This window comes from Sapajus apella, unplaced genomic scaffold (genome assembly GCF_009761245.1).
Source record: "Sapajus apella isolate SASKATOON/1434 unplaced genomic scaffold, GSC_monkey_1.0 scaffold184, whole genome shotgun sequence".
Taxonomy (NCBI): Eukaryota; Metazoa; Chordata; class Mammalia; order Primates; family Cebidae; genus Sapajus; species Sapajus apella.
Genome location: NW_022437124.1, coordinates 890062 through 915354, shown reverse-complemented (window position 1 = coordinate 915354; position 25293 = coordinate 890062). Strand labels below are relative to the sequence as shown.

At 39.1% G+C, this 25293-nt stretch overlaps 1 protein-coding gene across 14 annotated transcripts in view; it reads right to left on the bottom strand.

Annotated features, from left to right (window-relative positions):
• Nucleotides 1-25293, bottom strand: part of CARMIL1 (capping protein regulator and myosin 1 linker 1) — a 346698-nt gene that overhangs the window by 142708 nt on the left and 178697 nt on the right. For all 14 annotated transcript variants that reach the window (XM_032268645.1, XM_032268646.1, XM_032268650.1 and 11 more), the window contains 3 exons: nt 15034-15109; nt 9256-9344; nt 7365-7459 (listed from right to left, as the gene is read on the bottom strand). In XM_032268645.1, coding sequence (XP_032124536.1) covers nt 7365-7459; nt 9256-9344; nt 15034-15109 — 260 coding nt within the window. The remainder of the gene's footprint in view (nt 1-7364; nt 7460-9255; nt 9345-15033; nt 15110-25293) is intronic.

Genomic DNA, 25293 nt, shown 5'->3' with positions numbered 1-25293 from the left:
GATATTTAGCTGATATAGTCTAGTAAAAAAAAAAAAAAAGTTACTAACAAGTTGATGGCAGGAGGTAGGAAGATCGAAAAACTGTTCAAACTTAATCCAAAAGGCAAAAAAGAGAGGGAAAAAGGGACAAAGAAAAAAATGGAAACAAAGAGAAATACAGATTTCAACCCAAATATTTCAATGATTACATTAAATATACATCTATTAAATATGAATATTTAATTAAAACTTATTTATATCATTTAAAAAATATATAGACTCAAATACGAGTCAAAGATGGTTTATTTGAATAAAAATATCAAATGTTTTCAAGAGATTCCCCTATAGATATATGTATTCAGAAGTGAACATAAAAACATGAAAAAAGATATGCTACAAATACTAAGTAAAAGACATCTGATGTAGCTGCAATAAGACAATTTAAATTTTAGAACATAACTAAAGATAAAGGGAAGATTTCATTAACAAGATACAATTACTCTAAATCTATGTTCTGATTAACATCATCTGAAAATAAAGTAAATCTCACAGTAACAAAAGGAAAATACATATATTACACAAATACACACACAAATATACTGACGGAAGTTTTCTAACACACTTCTATTAGTAGCTAAGAAATGAACAGAAAAAGTTAATAAAGATACAGAGAATATCAAGAGCATAATGAAAAAATAAATGATTGATATATTTAAAACGCTCTACCCAGTAACTACAAAATACATTTCTTCAAAGCGTACACTGAATATTTTCCAAAAGGGATCATATACTGAGCCATAAAGCAAGTCTCAACAAATAATAAAATGTTCCTTAGTACTATGAATTCATACACAGAGTATCAGTATGTTCTCTGCTACCACTACAACAGTTCAAACAGAAATTATAGCAGTAAGATAATTAGAAAATCACCAAATAACTTAAGCCATGTATTTCTAAATAGCAAGAGTTCAAGAAAAAAAAAAAAAAAAAAAAAACCACAATGGGAATTTTAAAAATATTTTTATTTTGAGTTAAAACTAAAAACTATAGTATTAAAAATTTGAGGCTCTAACTAGAGCCACACCTGGAGAGAAATCAATACTACTGGAAAAAAATTTTTAAAAAGATGAAAAACTGGAAAATAATTACCTAAGTATCCAGCTCCAAAAATAGCAAATTAATCCTCTCTCACCTCTGTAAACAGAAGGAAGGAAAAAAATAAAGAGAAGAATTCAATTAAATAAATAGCAGCTGTAAAAATAAGTAAATTTTAACAAAGTTGGTTCTTTAAAAATACTAACAAAATCAGTAAACTCCAGGAAGACAGGTAAAATAAATAAATGAGAGGGAGAGAGAGAGATCAAAATGTCAAAATCAAATGAAAACAGGATCTTTATCTTTGTAAAGATCCTACAGGCACTGTATTAAATTGGAGGGTATAAACAAGTCGGTAAGTCAAAAAACTATCATTTTAATAGAAAGAAACAAATCCCTTATAAAAAAACATGATAGACCAAAACTAATTTAAGGAGAAGTAAATAATCTCAGTAGTTTGCTATCTATCTAAGGAAACAAATTTATTACTAAAAAATCTCCCCATGAAGAAAAGCAAAAGAAGTATTTCCATTTCAAAAATAAGGCCAAGAGAAAAAGACTTGGAATCAAGAAGATAACAATGCAGGGAGGCTGGGCGCCATGACTCATGTCTGTAATCCCAGCACTGTGGGAGGCTGAGGTGGGTGGATCGCCTGAGGTTGGGAGTTTGAGACCAGCCTGGCCAACATGGAGAAACCCTGTCTCTACTAAAAAATAGAAAATTAGCCGGGCGTGGCGGTGGATGCCTGTAATCCCAGCTACTCAGGAGGCTGAGACAGGAGAATCGTTTGAACCCAGGAGACGAGCCAAGATCGCCCCCATTGCACTCCAGCCTGGGCAACAAGAGTGAAACTCCATGTCAATAAATAAATAAATAAATAAAAAGAATATAGGGCTACTGGAAAAAATTGAGTCAACACATCTGACCTTTGAATGTCCTAACATCTAAATCTATGCCATTTAAAAATATTACTTTACCTGTTTAACCACAAAAATATCAATTATCTCACTTAATCTTTAGAATATTCTTACTTGGTAGGTACTATTACTAACTGTTTTTAAGATAAAGAAGCTAAAGTATAGAGGAGGCGGTAATTTGCCCAAGGTCACTTAGCTAGAAAGCTGTGAAGTCCGGATGGAATTAAACCCATGTATTTTGACTCCAGAACTCACTAATATACACTGAGAGACATGAAAGATATAAAACACAAAGAAAAGTAAGCAGCAATCCTAGAATCTATATCTCTCGTCTTACTTAGAAGATCAAATGAGAGCCACCACCAAAGAGCTGGGAAAAAATATCAGCATATTTCAGGTCAACAAAAAGCACTAGAGCTGGGATTCTAAATGGTCTGTCAATGAAATAATCAAATCTGAAATAAAGTGATGGGAGGAGCCTGGGAACGAAGTACAACCATGTCACTATAAAAGAAATTTAAAACTTAGCCAGGTGTGGTAGTGCACACCTGTGATCCAGCTACTTGGGAGGCTGAGGGGGGAGGATGGCTTGAGCCCAGGAAATGGAGGTTGCAGTGAGCCGTTACTGCACCACTATACTCCAGTCTGGGCAACAGAGAGAGACGTTCTCTCAAAAAACAAACAAAAAATTCGAGGAGATGAAATGAGGACAGACATTTCTGAAAAGACTGAAATCATAAAAACTAAGGTAATTGGGACGGATGACTAGGAAGAACAGAACATAGAATCTGTAATGCTTAGAGGGGTAAAGCATAAATGTACACACTTTTATTAGTATTAGAAAACTAAAACCAAACTTTCCCCTAAACAATGCACTCTGACGTTTTCTATTCCACTGCTTTAAAAAAACAATGCTTGTCATGAATACCAAACTGACTTCATGGTCAGCTAACGGGTCGTGACCCACAGCCTGAAAAACAGTGTGTCAGATGAAGACCAAGAGCAAGCTGGTGAACAGACATGGCTTTGCAACGAGGATAAGCCAGCTTGTGCACGTGTGTGGTCTGTTCATCTTGTGTGGCTCCTGCAGAAGGAGAGCAGGAGGGCATCCAGCATTTGAAGCATCGCTCACATTATACCTCTGCTTACTAAGTCATACTCCAGCCTCCTTTACCACAAGCCCCTCAACAGTCAGAAGGCTGCAGGCCTGTCCGCTACACAGATGTGAAAATAAGAGATTTCTTGCATCAACATTCATATCATAAACTCTTTCAAAGTGTCCAAATATGTCCCTGAGCCTAAGGTTTAGGTACAAAACCACATTCCATTTGCTGTTTAAATTCCTCAGAATTCTTGGCCACTTAACTGTTAAGATCTTATCTCCCTTCCCTCTTTTTTTTTTTAGGTGGAGTCTCTGTCACCCAGGCTGAAGTGCAGTGGCAGGATCTTGGCTCACTGCGACCTCTGACTCCCCAGTTCAAGCAGTTCTCCTGCCTCATTCTTCCGAGTAGCTGGAATTACAGGCACGTGCCACCATGCCCAGCTAATTTTTGTATTTTTAGTAGAGATGGGGTTTCACCATATTGGCCAGGATGGTCTCAATCTCCTGACCTCAGGTGATTCGCCCTTCTCAGCCTCCCAAAAAGCTGGGATTACAGGTGTGAGCCTCTGCACCCGGCCCCTTGAATTTCTTGGAGCTTTCTTACAAATAACAGTCCCCAGCTTGGTCTTTTTACATACTGTCTAACTCAATTACAGACGCCTTCTTTACCCTTTGTATTAGTTTCAAACGCAAAATACCATCACTGAAAAGCTCGGGAACAAAAATTACTAAAAGTTTTCTCGAGACTGAAATTTCAATAAATATTTTACACTCAATTAGATTTCTTCTGGAATTTCCATCCATGAGCAGAAAAGCTACCAATCATCTTTAGGTATTTAGCCTGAATGAAAAAAAAAAACAATAAAGAAGTTGTGTTCAGGAGGCTTATCCCAAAGAGTAAAGAAAGCTGGGAGGTACAAATGCTGGCAGTTGTCTGTAGGCACTGGCAAACACAGCAATGAATGAATGTACAAGGGGCAGAAATGAGAAGTGTTGGCCTGTGAACATATTTTCAGGATGTCAAAATTTGAGGGTATGTGAGCAGAAACCACACTGGAGAGCTGGCAGGAGCATTCAAGGCTATCCTTGGAGTGACTCCTGATGACAATGCCGGTAAATGGGCTGCAGCTACATGAAAAGACACAAAGTCAGGTCTCAGAAGCAGGAAAGCAGAGGGAAAAAGCAGGCAAACACCATCTTTGAACACATGGTCTGACCGGACACGAAAGGAATCTCGATAAACTTTACCATAACTTTCAAGTGCAAATAACAAAACTATACAAGAGAATTAAGATTAAATAAAAGCAAATTCAATTTAAAGAAAATACTTTTGGATTGTGGACAAAGTCTAACATTAGATGCTGTGCATCTTAGGAAAGAGGGAAGGGGAGACAGAAAGCCAGGGAGTGAGGATGAGAGGAAGCAAGCCGCCGAAGCGTGGGGGAAGGAACGTCCACCTCTAGTTGCCATGTGAGCGGAAGGAAGTTAGTGCTGTATGGAAGCTTGCACAGGAGCTCCAAAGTGAGGGCAAGACAGGAGAAACTGCACCTGCGGTGACAAGGAGTCCAACGCGGCTACACCTCAGAGAACACGAAGTAAACAACGAGACAGAAAACAAGGGGCCTCCAATTCCTTCTTCCCCTTCCCACCCCCAAACAACGTGTGGTCTTTTAGGTGGGGTATCTTTCGCATAACAGTGTTTCTGAGATTTATCCGTGTGGACACATGAGTTAGAACTCCATTCTCTTTTGAGTAGTATTCCAGTGTACATATTATCTATACCACATTTATGAACGGAACCACTCTCCACTGACCAACATTTGGGTTGTTTCTACTTTTTGCCTGTTAGAACAAGTACTGCAACAAATTAGTTGGATGTAAGTCTCATTTGTGGATAAAAGTCTCTGTGTGGGTATAAGTCTCCTTTCTCTTGGGTGATATACCCGGGAGTGGAATTGCTAGGTTATGCGGTAGGTTTAACTTTTTAAGAAACTGTCTAACTGGTTTTGCAGGTGGCTGAACCATTTAACACTCTCACCAGCAACGTGGGAGTTGCCATTTCCTCACACCCTTTTCAAGACTTATTTTGATTATTGCCACACTCCTGCTTATGAAATGGTACCTCACTGTGGTTTTAATTTGCATTTCCCTAAACACAGAGAAGTGTCCCCTTCCTGGTCCATCTGACCTTTGGATTTCATTTGCTTAAGAACCTTCCTCAAACAACTACGTCCCGCTACAGAGATTCCTCCAGTCAGTCAGTAAATATGATCGATTCTCTCCCATCTTAAAACACAAAACCAAAATAGCCCTCCTGTCTATAATACTGTGATCGCCATCATTTCTTCTTTGTCACATTCACCTCTCTGTAGTATCTGACTAATAGAGAACATTTGTTTTTCCTAACAATTGAGTATACCTTAAAGAAACTACTATTCATCCATTAATTTCGGCTTTGGCTTATTAAATAAGGGTGTTTTTTGTGTGATCTAGTTTTCTAACTGAGTCTCAACCTTCCTGTAGATTCACTTCTTTACATGGTGACAAGTTACCCTGGAGATTTTTGCTTGAATACAACTTAGCTATCTTTTTCAGCCCGGAATAATGACCACATTAAAGACAAAAAGAAAACCTGAACATCTGTATCAGTATCTTCAGCTCAGTTTAATAATTAATGCTCATCAAGTATAACACTGAAAGGTGAAAGGCCTTATTCAATAAACCTGGAAAATGTTTGCAACAGAAAATGAAAACAAAATAGTCCCACCAGAGATAAACCAATTCGTTCCTAAACCTTGCCCATCAATGTTCTACTAAGAATTCAAATTTTCGAGTTTCCCTTTCTAAACCTACTGACTCCTCTCTCTACCCAAACACTTTTAATAAAACTTTCTGACTCTTCGTGAACTCTAGTCCTCCATCCTCTCCCTATTCTAACACTCAAATCCTGTTAAATATTAAAATATAATAGTGGTACAGAGAATTCTGAGATAGTCCCCAAGATTCTCAGCCCCTGGTATATCCGCCCTGTGTAATTTCCTTGAACATGGGGGTGGGGAGCAGTAAATATACTGTTGACTCTTGAACAACGCAGGTTGCAACTGCACTGGTCCACTTCTGTGTAGATGTTTCTCCGCCTCTGCCAATGCTGAGAGAGCATTAAGGCCTCCTTTCCTTCCTCCTCCTCCTCCTCAGCCTAGTCAATGTGAAGATGACCAAGATAAAGACCTTTATGATGATCTACTTCCACTTAATGCATACGATATATTTTTTTCTCTTTCTTATGGTTTTCTTAATAAAATTTTATTTTCTTTAGCTTACTTTAAGAATACAACATATGATAGATACATATAACATACAAAATACCTGTTAGTCAACTGGTTATTGGCAAGGCTTCCAGTCAACAATGCTATTAGTAAATTAAGTTTTGAGGGAGTCAAAAATTACATGTGGATTTTTGATTGCTTGGGGTCAGTGCCCCTCACTCCTGTGTTGTTCAAGGGTCAACAGTAATGGGATAGCCCTGCCATGATTAGGTTACTAATCACTTGACTCTGAGTTCATGAAAAACAGGGAAATTGTCATGGGTGAGCCTGATCTAGTCAGGTGAACTGTTTAAAAGACACTAAAGCATCAGAGAGATGTGCTCCAGCTGGCCTCAGATACAAAGCAAACTGCTATGTTGTGAGATAAGGGAGTCACATGGCAAGGACCCTTCTAGAAGCACAGCCTCCAGGAGCTGGGAATGGTACCCACTGGCAGCTAGCAAGAAATTGGGGGCCTTGAGCCTATAGCTCCAGGGAAATTAATTCCACCAACAACCAGTAAACTTAAGGGAACCCCAGGTCACAGATGAGAGCACAGCCCCTGCTGACAACTTGCTTTGCCTTGAGAGAGAGACCCAGGGCGAAGAGCCCAGCTAACCTGAACGCAGATTCCTGAGCCAAGGACACTATGAGAGAATAAATTTGTATCATTTTAAGCTGCTGAGTATGTGGCAATTTGTTATGCAGGAATATATAACTAATAAAATATATACAAAATAATATTTTCTTGTCCTTTTGTTTCACTTCAAAAAAGGTTAAGCAGATCATACAATTTTAACATAAGTATTTATAAGAAAGGGTGGAAAGAACTGGAAGCCAGAAGAAACATCAACAGCACTTATCATTACCACTTAGCTTGAGACTACTCTTCAGGCATGGCTAAATTAAAACCCTCTAATCCTCTTACAATTCTGGCATCAATGATAATGAGAAGTCTGCAGTACCTCTGTCCTCCAGGGGGTTGCCAGCAAGGTTAATCGTGTGGAGTCCTGAGTTGGGGTTATGCGCTAGAGCACTGGCCAGTTTTTGTGCAAAGTCTCTGCATGTAAAAAAAAAAAAAAAAAAAAAGATTAAATAACACAAAATGTAAAACCATTCAAATGGAACACTTAAAGCTTAGAACAGAGTGAAATCTAAATAGAGAAACCTCCCTTACAATATTAGTCTGTATATCATATATTTGTTAATACCCATTAACACCTCATTAGAGAGTTTGTAAAGTCACAGCCAGAATTTGGCTCATTTTGATTAGCCAAAAGCAAAAAGAAAATATACAATTGCCCCTTTAAAGACACTCTGTTGCATGCTATAACGGTACTTTCTGGACCCTCCATAATTAAAAAAAAAAATCCTGGATTGAACCTGCTTTTCATGAAAATTATAGTATTCACTGTATCTTATTCCTCATTTCATGCAACTGTGAACGCAAAACTGATTACACTCATTACTGAGTTTAAAGGTTACAACTGCTAGCACTACATTTTGGAAAAATTAAAACCATGGTTTTAGTTATGTTTAACTTGAAATAATGTATAAGTGCTATGATTATGAAACTGTCAACCCTCCTCACTTTGCAGCAGTAAAACCTTTATTCTACTAGATTCTATTATGCCCTTACCAGTAGGCTTAGGTAGCGACTACGAAACCATTAGACAAAGACTATGCAAGTGTTAACCTGAAAAGGGAGAAAAATGACTAAAACCGAGGAGAGCAAAGCAGTAAAGTCATATGAAATATGTTATCACTATGTCCACCAGTAATAACAATAAAACCCGCATATACCAACGACAGAGTAAAGGCACTTTGCCAAGTACTTTCAATACATTAATTCATTTCCCCTCACAATTTTAATTCTACAGAGGAGGCACTACTATTATCTCCATTTTAAAACTGAAGAGACAAAGGCACAGAAAGCTTAAACAACTTGTGCAAGACCACGAGGCATTTGGCTCAAGAATCCATGCTCTTCACAACTACACTATGTGCTCTCAAAAATATCAAGTGAGCCAGATGCAGTAGCTTATATCTGTAATCCCAGTACTTCGGGAGGCCGAGGTGGGCAGATCACTGAGCTCAGGAGTTCGAGATCAGCCTGGCCAACATAGTGAAATCCTGTCTCTATTAAAAACACAAAAATTAGCCGGGTGTGGTGGTGCATGCCTGTAATCCCAGCTACTTGAGAGGCTGAGCTAGGAGAATCGCCTGAACTCAGGAGCTGGAGGTTGCAGTGAGCCTAGATCACACCACTTCACTCCAGTCTAGGTGACAGAGACTCCGTCTTTAAAAAACAAAAAACAGACCAAAAAAAACCTGCACATGGCCGGGCACATTGGCTCACGCCTGTAATCCCAGTACTTTGGGAGGCTGAGGTAGGTGGATCACAAGGTCAGGAAATGGAGACCACCCTGACCAACATGGTGAAACCCCATCTCTACTAAAAATACAAAAATTAGCCGGGCATGGTGGCGAACGCCTGTAGTCCCAGCTACTTGGGAGGCTGAGGCATGAGAATCGCTTGAACACGGAAGGCGGAGGTTGCAGTGAGCCAAGATTGTGTCACTGTGCTCCAGCCTGGCAACAGAGTGAGACTCAGTCTCAAAAAAAAAAATAAATAAATAAATTTAAAAATCAAGTGATACAGTATCAAGAGATGTTACCAAATTCTTAGCCTTCATGATGATAAAAATCATAGGAATTTTTTTTTCCCAGAAGGAAAAATATTGCTCTATATGTGATCTGCCCAACTTAAAAACAAACAAAACTATGAATTACTTAGAAGAGCAAATGGCACAGGATTTTAAAGCAACAGATTCACAGATTCAGCAAAATACTCACGTTCTAAGTCCAGCATTTTCCAACACCAATTCTTCCAGTCGATTGGACCTACTCACCACCCTCAAGATCTGTTCACAGACATCAGTGGACTGTAACAGAAAACATTGTTTGACTATTCCATAGCTCTAAAGAAGAAAAACTTTATTGTTATAAATCCATGCAATGCAAAGTTTTAATTAAGTGAAACATTCACTCATTCAATCAACCTTGAAAGAACATCAACTACTATGCACCACCGTGATGAAGACCCTGGCAATACAATGATATCAAGGAGAAAGTCCCTGCCTTCAGGAGTGTGCCAACCAGCAGTGGAAACAGGCAAGAAGAATGCTATGGTCAGAATTTGTGCTCCCCCATCTGCCAAAATTCAGAGTTAAAAACCTAATCCCCAATGTGATCGTTTCAGCAATTAGTACCTTGGGGAACTGACTAGGTCACGATGGTAGAGCCCTCATGAAGAAATCAGTGCTTTTGTAAAAGAGGCCCCAGAGCTATCTTGCCCCTTCCACCAAGTAAAGACACAGCTAAAAGACACCACCTGTGAACAAGAAAGAGTGCCCTCACCAGACACCACATCTGCTGGAGCCTTGATCTTGGACTTCTCTGCCTCCAGGACTGTGGGAAATAAACCTGTTGTTTATAAGCTACCCAACTATAGCATTTTGTAATAGTAGCCTGAACGAAATAGGATAAAAATACACAATTATAATAAAATAATAAAAAGGCCATTTTGGTAGTGCTATGCATACACAGACGTGCACCTAATCCAGGCTCATGAAACTAAGAGGACTTCTCAAAGAAAGTGACATTCAAAACACAGAACTGAAGATCAGGTGTTAGTGATGATGCTAATGATGAAAACAACTTTGCTGAGTTCTCACCATGTGCTAGGCACTGAGTTAAGCCCTCTATGTGTACTTCATTGTAAAACCATTAAAGATTTGTATTCCACTTTCATAGATAAGAAAATTAAGATTTAAAGAGGTCGCTGGGTATGGTGGCTCATGCCTGTAATCCAAGCACTCTGGAGGCCAAGGCGGGCGGATCACCTGAGGTCGGGCGTTCAAGACCAGCCTGACCAACATGGTGAAACCCTGTCTTAAAAAAAAAAAAAAAAAAAAAAAAATTAAAGATGTCATGAACTTCCATAGGAAGGCTCAATAAGTGATTGATGAACGCTAGCTGGTACTGGGATGTTCCTGCTGGAACATAAACAGGATAAAGTGGGAAATGACCTAATGATAGGAAAGAGTTTAATAAATAACTGTCTCATGTTAATAAACATTATGTTTTCAGAAAAACATTAGGTAATTATATAACTATTATGCCTCTATGTTAAACAAGATTGCAATTAAAACGAATAAAACAGAACAAAAATTTGAGGGAATGATGAAAAAACAGTTGTTCGCTGGTGGTAGAATTGTGCATATTTTTTTTCTTTAAAATATTAATGCTTTTCTATTTATTTGTAACCTGCTTCATTCAAAAACTAATTTAAAGTAGTTCTTAAACTTAATATTACTTATACATTAAAAACTGATTTTAGGCCAGGTCCAGTGGCTCGTGCCTATAATCCCAGAACTTTGGGAAACTGAGGAAGGCAGACTGCTTGAGCTTCGGAGTTCAAGACCAGCCTTGGCAACATAGTGAAATTCCATCTCTACAAAGTATACAAAAAGTAGCAGGGTGGGGTAGTGGCTCATGTCTAGTCACAGCTATTCAGGAGGCTGAGGTGGGAGGATCACTTGAGCCTAAGAGGTCAAGGCTGCAGTGAGCTATCATCACACCACTGCATTCCAGCCTGGGCAACAGAGTGAGACCCTGTTTCACATGCTCACGCACACACATGCACACACAAACACACACATACAAAGTGACTTAAACATTTTCCTTGCAACCTAGGGTGTACTAAATACTTCAGGATATTGGGAAAAAAAAAAAAAAAGAGTGAGAGAAAGAAGGCATGTTCTGTGTGCTACAGCATATAATATCAAAGCACTTTCTTTCCTTACATTTCTTTGACTTATTAGATCACAAATACCCAACTGGATTAACCATAATTGAAACAGAATCTGAAATGCGGCAGAAGTTCTCTAGCCAAGTATTTTTAAGAAAACCTAACTCGGAAACACCCCAAGTCCCACAGCGTGTAAGGTTCTCATAATTTTCGTTTACTGTTTGATTCCATTCAGCCTATAATGCCATTTTCACACTATTTCTGGGTTTCTAATGTGTTGCACTGAATAAGGAGGAAAGAGAAAAATTAATTCCAATTGACCCGATGCCTGCAATTTACATTATGCTGATAGTGATGATATTCAAAATGGTAACCCCCTTATCAGTATAATTCTTTATCTCACAATATACATATAAGGGAATGCAACTTATTCTGTGTTGTCATGATAAAAAGTGATAACTTAGATAATGTTTTTGCAGAGATTATTCTAATTACCCAGAATAATTCTTGGGGTCATTACCATTTCTGAGCTACCTTGCAGTGCAGCCGGAAAAGTAATGTACCATAATGCTTTGAAGATTTAGAGCCCATTCAGGTAAAAATACTGTAATATAAATTTATTAAAGAAAATGTATGAAAGTGTCTCCGACTTTTATTTAAAATGCCAGTAGGGGAGACGCATAACAAATCATTCATGATTAAAGTAATTCTACTAATTTTTATGGAGTACCAATTACCCTGAAAGCATCATTTTCTACAGGGATGAATACATGAAAATGAAACTTTTTTTTTTTTTTTTTTTTTTTGGGAGGGAGTGCCGCTCTTTTTACCCAGGCTGGAGGGCAATGGCGCGATCTCGGCTCACCGCAACCTCTGCCTCCTGGGTTCAGGCAATGATCCTGCCTCAGCCTCCTGAGTCGCTGGGACTACAGGCACGCGCCACCATGCCCAGCTGATTTTTTGTATTTTTAGTAGAGATGGGGTTTCATCATGTTGACCAGGATGGTCTCGATCTCTTGACCTCGTGATCCACCCGCCTGGACCTCCCAAAGTGCTGGGATTACAGGTGTGAGCCACCACGCTCGGCCTGAAATGAAACTTTTAAAGGGAGACACACTCAAACCTCGCTACTAGGTATGTGATAATTCCAACAACATTTTCCAAACGTCTACAGCATGTGCAGCACCACGTGCACGGATTCAGGAAATTTTTTAAAAACTAGATACAATAGCTCTCCAAGAGCTTGTATTCAGTTAAAAATTGAATGTAAACAACAAAAACTAGAATCACTATAGAGTAATAAATGAACTAGTGCAAACTACAATAAAAAATTTTTTTAACATGGAACTTTAGAACTGAAAGAAACCATTTACATTACCTGGTACCACCATGTCATTCCCTAAAGACTAAAAAAATATGCGACGATACTTGCCAATTTGCCTGCGTTGCAAAGCAGAAGCTGAGCAAGATCCCAATTCTACTGCTTTTTTAATGAATCAAGAATGTTGGCCAAAAACATGGTCTTAATTGCATATTCGGTACCATCTTTTGTTTTTTTTTTAATCTTTTATTCAAATTAGAAATAGTGACTGCTAATAGTTGCTTCATAAAGATGGACATCCAGTCATTTTTTTCTCCGCACCTTGGCAAAGGAGGCTTTCATCGGGCTAGGAACAATCTTAACCCAAAGAGCTAATATAACTTGAGAAGCACTCACTTATTTTTTGCCATGCACTTCATGTTTACCAAAATCCGAAGACGTGCTTTTTCACACTGTCCTTTCCTTTGAATGAACCCAGTGTTAGATAGTGCTCTGAGACTGCCCACTTCAGTACCCATCAAAAGGGAAAACATCGTTTCTTTTTAACTTTGGGTGAAAAGCAAAGAATTTAGTATTCTTTCTAAAGATGTGTACAGTAATATCCACAAAGATCATTTTTCCTTTTAAAATACCAAATATTAAAAATATATGGAAACTGTATTTTTGTGTTTCAATCTCAGTTAACAGAAAAGCAGTATGAGCAGTCCTCAAATCCTGTCACTCCACTTCCTTCCATCCCAGGACTACCAAGAAAGCATACAAGCACTTACATGCTTTGTTCTGCCAGGACTGAAATGTTTAGGTGCATATCTTATGTCCTAAACAGCTAAGGCAGTTGAAAGGAGATGGTACCCAGGAGAAAAAAAGACAGAACGGCAACAGCAACCGCCTGGACACCTTCCTGTAATTGCAGGTTGGGACAATCTCCAAAACTGAGATATCCACAACCTTCTTGAGACCCCATTTTGAAACTCAAAAGCTTATGTGACTGTTCGAATGAGCCAGAAAAATTGACATGGTAGCAAACCACTGTTCTCTCTGATACCACAATCCCTGGACTAATCTCCTTCTCGTTCCTCCAATGGCTCCCCTTTCCCAACTGTACTCTTTGCTGACTCAGTCCTGGAAATGGCCTCATTCCAGCAAGCAGCAAACAAGGGACTTCTATTCTTAGACAGCTACCTGCCTGCTCCCAGAGGGCTCACCTGGTCCCCACTCATGCCAATCGTCACTCCATCATGACTGCTCAGACACAACTCTTGTTTGAGTAATATAGTTCACATAATTCATACTCACGTATTTGTTCATTTCTCAACCTCTTTGATAACTTATTAGACATCTACTTATTAAGCCAATTTTTATTAAATCGCTACTAGGAGCCACACACTCTGATAAGCACTGGCTAGAGATGAATAAGAAATGGTTGCAACTAGCTCACAGTAACAGGTATGCAGGAAGCTGAGGCCCTGGAAGGTCAGGTAAGTTATCTAAGGTGACACAGCCTTGTAATAAAAATCAGAATCTGAAACCGAGATTTCTGATTCCAAGTCCATACATTTTCCTCTACCAAATTGGCTCTTAAGGGACCCCAAATGAGTTCAGTCCATTTTCATGCACATAACGTTTTAAGCCACCCCTACCCCAGGCAAATTCAGAGTACCAAGTCACCTGCCCACTGGCCAGTTTCCACCCTCCATCTCCTACACATCCACATCTCAATCCAGGTCTGATGTATTCACTATGAAAATCTTAAACCCCACACTCTATGACCTCTAAAAGTTGGAGGCTTAATCATAAGAGTCTCCAGGAAAACATATAAATTCTTTCTTATCCCATAGCAAACACCAGAAAGTAAATTTATGGATAAGCATCTGTCCATACGACTGATATGAACTGGTAAAAACCAAAACACAGCATCTTATTTCCGCTAATAAAATAGGTCAAATAGCTTTCTTCTTCATACCTTATGAAAACTAACAGATTTTACTTTAATTTCATTTTGCTTTCACATAAATCTACCCAAAAACCCATCTAGAAAATCAACTTAACTATCATTGCTCAACCAGAGGAAATCTACCTGTTAATGTTTTCCTAAATTCTTAGGAAGGGAAACTCTGTGGAGACAGAATGTAACGCAGGAATATAAAATCTGCTATTTGCAGCTGCGCAAATGTAACTTTAACCGTTTTTGTCAACTGATTGAGTTTCTACTAAAGGCTACACTAAACCTATCTTTTTTTTTTTTTTTGTTCATCTTCTTAAATTGCCTGAAGCAGTTGAATACATGAGGATATACTTGGAAGCATCTCATATTACAAAAGTTACTAAATGTTATGCAAATCATTTAAAGAAAAATATCTCCTCAAGAAATAAAATATATACAGCTTATCAGTACAGTAAAAAAAAAAAAATAGTGTTGGGTATTTTTTTTTTTTGACAATTATTGGGTTTTGAAATTCAGCAAAGCCAAGCAACATCTGCTGCATGTTTGATTACTTACCAGTTTTAGATCCTTGGAGGACAGCTTTGTGAACCACTGGTTGTATTCCAGAGCAGCAATGATGGGTATTAGGTCCCTGAAAGCAGAAAAAACAAAGTGCGTGAAAGTGTTCTTACAGGAACCGTGCTGACGCTTCATTTTTACTCCATGACATCCAAGTTCACTTGTTAATTTCTATTATTCACAAACATCTAGTGCTATTTTGGCCACTAGACAACAACTAAGTTCTCAAAGACAGACCTTCAAAGTTCCCAAAAGTTGAAGCAAATTGCCTCTAGGGACTCTATTTCCAAAGGAAAAGAGGCTGGTATCAGAATTTGCTTGAAGAACACCCTTGCTCTGAGAGAAATCATACCTCTAACTCCATACCAATTACAAGTCCTATTTCTTTACACCTCTCCTTCATAAAATCTTTTTTTTTTTTCTTTTTTTGAGACATGGTCTCATTCTGTCACCCAGGGTGGAGTGCAGTGACTGGATCATGGCTCACTGTAGCCTTGACTTCCCACGCTTAGGTGATTCTCCCATCTCAGCCTCCCAAGTAGCTGGGACTACAGGCCCATGCCATTACACCTGGCTAATTTTTGTATAGATGGGGTTTCACCATGTTGCCCAGGCTGGCCTCAAACTCTCAGGTTCAAAGCATCCACCCACCTCGGCTCCCGCAAAGTGCTGGGATTATAGGTGTAAGCCACAGTGCCTGGCCTCCTTCCTAAATTCTTCAACCATGAATTATCTCATATAGTACTCTCTAGTCAGAGGAGTTCATATTGCAAGCAAGGTACTGCCCACCCTGACAGTAAGTGGCACTGGATGGATTCCCAATGCTTAGCAAGTATTTTGCAACCATTTGGTCATGTTTTTATTAGCTCTAGTAGTGGTTACATCCATAAGATAGCCCAGGTGCATTTTTGTCTTAGGCTTCATATCAGCTCGCTGACCATGGAGTGAAGCTATCTGCATGAAAGATCTGCCTCCATTCCAATTTTGCAGCCTAAGCTCCCACAACTCATCCCATGCTCAAGACAAAAAGCTGACAACTCGTTACTCATCTAACATGATTGTGCAATTTCACATTCAGAGTAATCTTTTACTGCTCTGTTCAGTAATGAAAATCTATGTGTCCTTAAATGCCACTATCACACAGCCTCACCTCCTTAAGTCCTCCCCTGGTCCAACCCCACCTCTTCTATTTAGCACTTATTTTATCTTATCGTTTGTTGCTTTAAGCATCAGTCCCCTACCACCCTCAACTGTTGAGTTCTTTGAAAATCAAGACTTTGTCTACTTCAGTTTTTTAGCTTTAGTGAGGCCGTATCAGTGCGGGACAAGTGGCAGATACTCAAATTTTTACTGAAATAGAAAAGAAAGGCAGAAGGTGGAAAGAGGTCTGAGATGCAATACTATCTCATAGCTGTGGGTGATGGTCCTAGGCTTGGCACTCCGCATAGACCGGCTCATTTAAATCTCAAAACAACCCCAGGAGATACTGTTGTTTACATCTTATAGATGAAGGAGCAGATGCTCAGAAAATAAAGTGAAACTAGGCCAAAGGGACAGAACGACAGTCAGAACCCTGGCTCTGAGGCACCACGTGTGCAGTTTCAACAGACACGCTTTCAAAAGATGAGTTCCCACAGGTTAACAGGAAAAAAAAAATCCAGAGAAACAGGCAGATTCAGTCACGTGTTTCCACATCCCAGGTTTTCTACTGACAAGCCTCTTTACTAACTTTCCCTAAGTTTGACTTTTTTTAAGTTTTAGATTAAAAAGGAGAACAACAACTCTTTCAACAGTTGTTTTACAGTCTTCGCTCTCTTCGTCCCTCCACTGACCACAGGCTCTGTGCTCACGACAGCTCCCTGCATCTCCCCCTACTGCCTAATTGCAGGCTGTAGCTTCTCTACGGGTGAATTCCGTGTTATTACAGAGTGCCCCCAAAGCCCACGCTGAGAGTTCTCTTGCATATTTCAACATTCAGAACTATGGCAAAGCAGTCTCATCTCATCTTTTTTGTGGATTTAATGTCAAGGAGTGACCACACCTCAGAACCTCTTTCTTGTGTATTCTGTTCTGTCACATGATCTAGTTTGAAGTATAACTGGCTTTTGTCATAGATGAAGTCATTTTCAGGAACTTAAAGGCACATCATTTTATAGAAACAGGTTTTACATGAATGAATGGGTAAAACAGCATCATCTCTACATACAATACTTAACATCAAAAATGCTTATGGTACAATGTTACGTTTTTAAGACATACAGCATTCTAAAGTGTACATTTGTGTGATATAATCAATAACTGTAATAAAGTCTACACATAAAATAAGATATAAATGCTAGCAAATAAGCACTTTTTTTTAAGAAAAGAAAGAAATATAGCCAAATGTGATAAGGATACTGTGCTAGCATTCAAGGCGACATTAATTTCTTCTAACAAAATTCTTAGTTTTTAAATTTTTCTGTGATGCATATTGATAATCCATTTTACAAAATTAAATATTCTACAAATGACATAAACAACATTTTGCTCTAGAAAAAAGTATTCATGAGGACGATGGAGACTAAGCATATTGGCATGGTTTGCCTACCCTGTTTCTCTAAAGCATGTTAATGCATGGGCTTTGTAATGTTAAAAAACAACTAGAAGGAGACAATCGCATATCATACTCAGTAAATATTTATTTAGTCCTTAGTACTAGGCAAGGTTATTAGGTTCTGAGAGCTAAGAGATGAAAAAAGTGTAGCTCTTGTTCTTCTTCCGCACTCCAGTGATAAAGAAAAACCCCTACTCAACCATCTGTTGTACAGTGGGGGGAATGTTGAAAAAACAAACAAACAAAAAGCCCTAAGAGCACAGTAGGACAGCAAGTAATTCAGCCTGGAGTAAATGGGGAAATGGTTCACCCGCTTAAAAGATCAGAGGGGAACAAACAGCCGGGAAGACAGGAACAGAGTACTTTAAGAAATTTGGAATAGCATGTACAATGGCATGAGAACCTGAGCATATCCAGCAATTCCATCCATTCTTATGTTCAACAAATGCCAACCGTCCTGCATCAATCACTGGGCCTGATGCAAAAATGAACACAGAAAATGGTCACCCACCGCCCTGTAAGACTGATGAACTGGCACAGCCTAGCAGGAGGCTCAGGAAGGAAAAACAGCTATAATACGGTGAAACGAGCCCCAGCGATGTGGGGGAATACAAAATACTATGGGTGCATACAAAAGGGGTGCTAATCAAGACAAGTAAGTTGTGAAAGAAGATGTTACTGAGCCCTCAGAGATGAGGGAGTGGGATGAGGCACATGTTCTAAGCAGAAGAAATGGGCAACAGAGTGAGGTATGGCTTAGTCTAAGAGTTTTTAGGTCTCCGAGGAGCACGATAGGAAAAGAAAAAAATTGATGAACTGGCCTTTATTCAAAATTAAAATCTTTTGATCCACAAAAGATGTTAAGGAAAAGACAAGCCACATTCTGACAGAAAATATTTACAAATTCCATTTCTGAAAAACAAATTATATCCAAAATGCATAAAGAACTTTCAAAAATTAAAAATCACCCCAATTTTTTTAAATAAGCAAAAGATCTAAACAGACACTTCACTAAATAAAATGTATGCATAGCAAACAAGCACAGGAAAGGATGCTACAGAATTATTAGCCATAAGAAAAATGCATTAGGGAAATATCAAACAGAGATGCATGGTTTAAAAAAGAGGAAAAAAACTGGCAATACCAAGTGCTGATAAGGACACAGAGCAACTCTCAAATGTGGCCGATGAGAATGCAAAATGATACATTCAGTGTAGAAAACAGGTTGACAGCATCTTACTAGGTTTAACAGGCACCTGACATCTGACCCAGCAATCCCACTTCTAGGAAATCACCCAAGAAAAATCAAAATTTATGTTCACATAAAAATGTAGATAATTATTTATTTTTAAGAGCTACATTCATGATTACCAGAAACTAAAAACAACACAGATGGCCTTCAAACTACAGGACTGTCAGGGCGAGATTAGAAAAGGGAATACAGCTTCTATCCAGCTCTCTCTCACGGCAAGCTCACCCATGGAACCCAGCACTGCCTTGCTGGGAGGAAGTCCAGGCCACATTCTCAGCAGACAGCCAGCATCACGCACCAGACACATGAATGAGGAAGCCTTCATGTGTCTCCTGACTGTTCTTGCTATGACCATTAGGTTTGAGGTACTTTGTTACATAGCAATAGATAACCACAACACTTAGCACCTAGAAATAAGACCTGAAAGCTACAGTTAGGGAGCATGACAGGATGCATGCAACATAGTCATAGAAAGCTTTTAAACAGAAATGTTCCAGAAAGTTAATTTCTGCAATATCAGTGGGAAGTATCAGAGGCAGGGAAACAGTCTCTGCAATGCAGACACGATGTATCAGACACATGGGAGGAGTTAAGGCAGAAGGTGGGTTCCGAGGTTAGAACGAGGGCCAAGGCAAAAGAATTCTTTCCAAAATGATTTATAGCTGTAATGCAATGCCAATCAAAATAGGCATACTTTTGTGATGAAACTATAAAGGAGCAAAACAATTACTGGTATCATTATTATAACTGGGTGGTGAAGGCGGAGAAGGAGGGAACCGTGATCGAAAACTGATATATGCTAAGTCTTTTAAGTTGAGGCAGTAGCCTATTTCTTGTGTTAAATGGTGAACATAGTGGTTAAATTTACAGTGATTTGCATCCTGGGACCTATCTGCACAATTTTCTCTAAGGAGACAGGTACAAGGATGGCCTTAGCAGCATTACAGATAACAGACAATTCACTAACCAAAATGTCTCACCAACATTCGGTAGAATGGATAAATTATGGAATGTTCACACCTTGGGTATTGAAATAGAAACAAAAGTAATAAATTACAGCTACAAGTACCAACATGTAAAACCTTAGTTTCTCCGATGCTTAATACTTCTCAGTCTGGTTGCAATATGCTGAGAATGAGGGGCTTGCACTGTAAGACCAAGTGCTCAGGAAGTACTTCAGCAAATGCTTTATGTAAGAGGCAAGGTCTAGTCTAGAGTGACAATCAGGACCCCTAGAATTCATTATTCTCTGGGCATCAAGCCACCATCACAGCCAGAACAAACATGAATTCCAAGGATCAAGGAAACTCAGGCCTGCATGGAACAAACAAGTTTGCATAAAATAAATTATGGAGCCAGTAATAATCAAGACTCTGATGAGGTCTCGTTTTAACAGAAATTACAAAATACACAAGACAGTATGTAACTAATCTCACATCTGAGAGTTCATTTTCCTGGATGGCTTTCTTAGGACACAGTAATAAGTGAGCACATAAGCAGATCATGAGTAAATATTTAATCTGACATTTGCATGGACGTCCCTACTGCTGTGCTGATACCAACTCACTGCAAAGGGCTACCTGATTTTCCCTGATGGGGTTTATGGCAGGACTGACCCTTCCTCATGTTTTCACTAAGTGCTGATGCAGTTAACTGACATAAGATGAAGGGTTTCCAAACATCAGCCATTGTCGTTGTAACAGCTTTTCACCATCTTCAGTCCTTGACATTTATTGTGCATCCCCCACTGTGTTTTGCTTTGACAGCCTAAGAAACTCCTAATTATAATATAACTTTTGATCTGAAAAGTCAAGTCAGCCTTAAAAGGAGTTGTAACACTTGAGGGTGCCCTCTCCTGAGTCCTGGCAACAAGGCAATATAGCATTCTCCTGTACATTTCCAAACATTACTTCTACCATTTCCTTAAAATGGTGGCAAAAACATCTTAAGACTACAAACCCCAAGAAGTAAGATCCAGTATTAACATCTTTTAGAGCCACGTGGCGCAGTTTCTCACAAGATACTGAAGAGAGATGAGACAATTAATATTCACTAACCTTTTTCCTGATATAGATTTACTACACATAGAGCTTTTTCGGTTTTGTTGTTAAACGAATTACTGGTTGGGGAGTATAAGAAATGTTGGGATCCAGGTCAGGTGTGGTGGCTTACACCCGTAACCCCAGAACCTTGGGGAGTGGAGGCAGGTGGATAGCTTTCACACAGGAGTTTTCAAGACCAGCCTGGGCAACACGGTGAAATCCAACCTTTACAAATAAATCATAAATGTTAAAAAACTAAAAAAATAAAAATTAGCCAGGCATGGTGGTGCATGCCTGTAGTCCCAGCTACTGAGGAGGATGAAGTAGGAAGTCAACTGAGCCCAGGAGGTCAGTGCTGCAGTGAGCAGTGATCGAGGTACTGCACTCCAGCTGGGTGATACAAGACCCTGTCTTTAAAAAACAAAAAGAAAAAGTTGAGATCCTTATTTATCATGTCAGTTGACACTTCAGAATAATCGAAACCTTCCTTTAAAACTCAAAAGAATCAAGATTTTCCTCTTATATCTTTCCAGAAGAAAATGTCATCATAAAACTAATAAAATAAGAGCATCACAGAAAAGAACCATAAACTAGTTTTTGGAAATTCAAAATTTTTTTTTATATTGGGGTTTTTTTATTTTAATTTTTTATTTAATTTAATTAATTAATTAGTTAATTTTTTGAAGATGGGGTTTCACCATGATGGCCAGGCTGGTCTTGAACTCCTGACCTCAGGTGATCCACCCACCTCGACCTCCCAAAGTGCTAGGATCACAGGCATGAGCCACCACGCCTGGCCAATTTTTTTTTTTCAATTAAGAAAATTTGTCACATTAGATATTGTTCATTTAAAAAAAGGGAAAACCTTTTAGGATATGAAAATAGCAAGCAATTACTTGAACATTTTTATGTATTAACACAAAGTGCTTTAAATATATTTATCCATATAGTCTTCATAATTACCCCAGAAGACACATATAATTATTAACCCCATTTTACAGATGAACACTGGGAAGATACAGGGAAGTCTGATACATGCACAGTTACAAGGCTAGCTGAGGCAGAGCCAGGATTCAGTCCCAGCCAGTGTGACTCATGATCCCGTGTCTTAACCACTGTGCTATCATCTCACTAGTGACTAACATGCCTCCCTCACCATCAAAAGAGTCTTCATACTCTGCAGAGGAACCCAGGATGTATAGTATACCCACAGATTTTCAGATCACCATCACAATTAACCAATCATTTGGTTTCTAGTTTTTACATATCTTTTTTTTTTTAAGAGATGGGGTCTCGCTATGTTGCCCAGGCTGGAGTGCAGTGGCTATTCACAGGTGCGATCCCACTACTGATTGGCACTGGAGTTTTGACCTGCTCAGTTTCCAACCTGGGCCGGTTCACCCCTCCTTAGGCAACCTGGTGGTACCCTGCTCCCGGGAGGTCACCATGTTGATGCCAAACTTAGTGCGGACACCCAATGGCATAAGTGCACTATAGCCCAAAACTCCGGGGCTCAAGCAATCCTCCCACCTCAGCCTCCCGAGTAGCTGGGACTACAGGCACGTGCCACTGTGCCCAGCTTTTTTTTCAGACAGGGTCTTGATCTGTCACCCGGCCTGGAGTACAGCGGCACAATCTCGGCTCACTGCAACCTCCACCTTCCGAGTTCAAGCAACTCTCCTACCTCAGCCTTCAGAGTAGCTGGGATTACAGGCATGTGCCACCATGCCCAGCTAATTTTTTGTGTTTCTAGAAGAGTATTAAGATGCATTCTGAAGCGACAATTGTACAGTCCTCTTTTTTTTGAACATCAAAAATAAACTGCTAATACATGGGGGCTATTTTATAATAAAAAGTTAAAATGCAAAAACAAAGAAGTTGTCAAGGGATTGAGAGTCTAGATCTCTTGCCAAATTCTTTGCTACTTTAGTTTCTAAATAACCTATTAAACCTAGATAACCTAGTTCTGATCCCATCTTTCTGAAATGCCTGACTTTATAAGAATTTACTTTTCCTAGTTATTATCAGTCCAAATTTCTATCCTTAGTACCTTTCTCCTGCCTGCCATCTCCCTGAAATTTTAAAAACACTGTGACTTTTAAATAGACAGTGTTAAATACACCAGGAAAGTGTTAAAGAACAAAAATACTGATGAATTTGAAGTACATCTAGCAAGCCCCACAACCTGCAATGTGAGAAAAGCACACAGAGAGAGAGAGCAGTAATTCAATGAACACCACGATTATTTTTAGCATATCCACATATCACAGAGTGAAGATTTCCCCCTAATAAATCTTACAAACATTTACGGGCTCAAAGGAGGTGTTTTAATGCAAGAATGCAGCCCTGCCACTCTTCATGTTCCACACATGCACACAATGGATTATGCACGCCTGTGGAAAGGCTGGTAAAACTCAGAGCCCAGCACTGTCATTTCAGGATGTATTCATTTGATAGTCTTTCTGGGAATAATTTAGACTTTTCTCCATTCCATCTATTTTGAAAATGGGATTTGGAGAGCTTTAAAAAGTTAAGAATGCCACAAATTAGCTATCCCTTCCTGCCATCCTAACTTACATAGAGACATGTCTTGTATATTATTAAATTATTGGTGCAACCACTCACCGACCCTACGAAGGATGTAAACACCTAAAACAGTTTGCAGACGAGGACATTCCTAGAGGTCTAGATGAGTGGTCTCTACATTTTTTGATCATTCATTCCCAAAAGCAAAGAATTTCGAGTATTCCCCTCTCTAAAAAAATGTGTTAATCTATAGGTCATATACATGTATTATAACACTACAGCTTAATATTAAGCACAGTATAAAACATACACACACTCACAAATAAAAATGAGAAAAAAAAAACAGACAAAAAACAAGTTCTACCATTAGCATCACATCCCCAACATATCATCATCTTATTCATCCCACAGAGTTCATCAGGTTGAGGACCGTTGTTCTACAGAACTATTGAGACAAATTCAGGAATCGAAATAGAAACCAATGCTGTTCACACCTCATTCCACCCTCCAAAGAGCAATGCTTTTTAAGATGAGACACGGAATAAATAAACGGAGCTTTGACTAAAAAGAATGACAGCAGTGTCCTTAGGATAACCTTGCCAAACATAACCCACACTCACAACTCTTTCCTGATAGTATCACACCCAAGAATGTCACCTTGATCAATAAGAAATATGGCAACACAAAAGCATGAATCTGCTGCCTGGACTCTTATGAGCCAAGTTGAAGCTCAATGATGCATGTCATTGAGTCTACGAAGAATTGATGAGATTAGCTCCTCTTAAAAATCTTGCAGGTACAAGAGAAATTGATGTAGTTAAAGCTATATATTTTCTTTTTCTTGGCACCATTACCTCTACCTTCATAATTCCCTACCACTCCAAATTACAGTGTAGTTAAATTTTTTTTAACATGTCAGTTCATAGACCTTTGAGAAATCCATGAAAAATTTCTAACAAATTTTCAATCTGTGCTTTCTTTTTTGTTTTTGGCCCACTGATAACCCAAAACAGAATGGAAAGAATATACTTAAATAAAATGCCAACTAGACATTTTATAAATAACAACTGGAGTGGGCATTTTTCCAAGAACTTCCTAATTACTGCCCTCCAGAGACTAACTGGCTAGATGTAGCATGATCACTGTCATTCTTACTTCTGAACGCTTACTCAGCAGTAACAGTGAGACTGGTCCTAGATTCCGTTCTGATAGAACCATAGTAAATAAGAAAACATCATCACAACCTTCAAATTGCTTATAAATTACCTTCAAGCACCTAGATAGATCTTATAGGTTTTAGCAAGGTAGCAAGATACATGGAAATAGGAAGCCAAGTTCACCATGAAAAGAGAACAGCATGCTGGGTATATGATAAAGCAGCCCCAGGACAGGACGATGCAGGTGCCTCTCCATCCTTCGGCTCCAGAGACTACAGATCACATGATATAAGGACACAGTGTCCTAACACTCGGCCTATGTCTGAAGAAGAGCAGATCCTGGGCAAATCAGAGAGGTGAGGACAGTAATAGGGGCTCTTGGTGATAGAACACTGACCAAGGCACTGCCCTGTCACCACTCCTGCGCCTTCTAAAACTATGTCCCACATGTGGTGATGGGGGTCCCACACAAACAGCTGGTTGCTCCATCTGTGTGCTCTCAGATGAGCAAGCTGCCAAGGCCATATTTCCTCTTAGACCTGTAACATTAACAACGGTGCCTCTCCCATGACTCAAATCCCCCACCATGAATCTGAACTGGTCCTGGGAAAATGGTAGTTACAAACCTCTAGGCAGAGGAACATAATGACCCGGATAAGTAAACTAAAAGAAACAAATGGAGCTGTA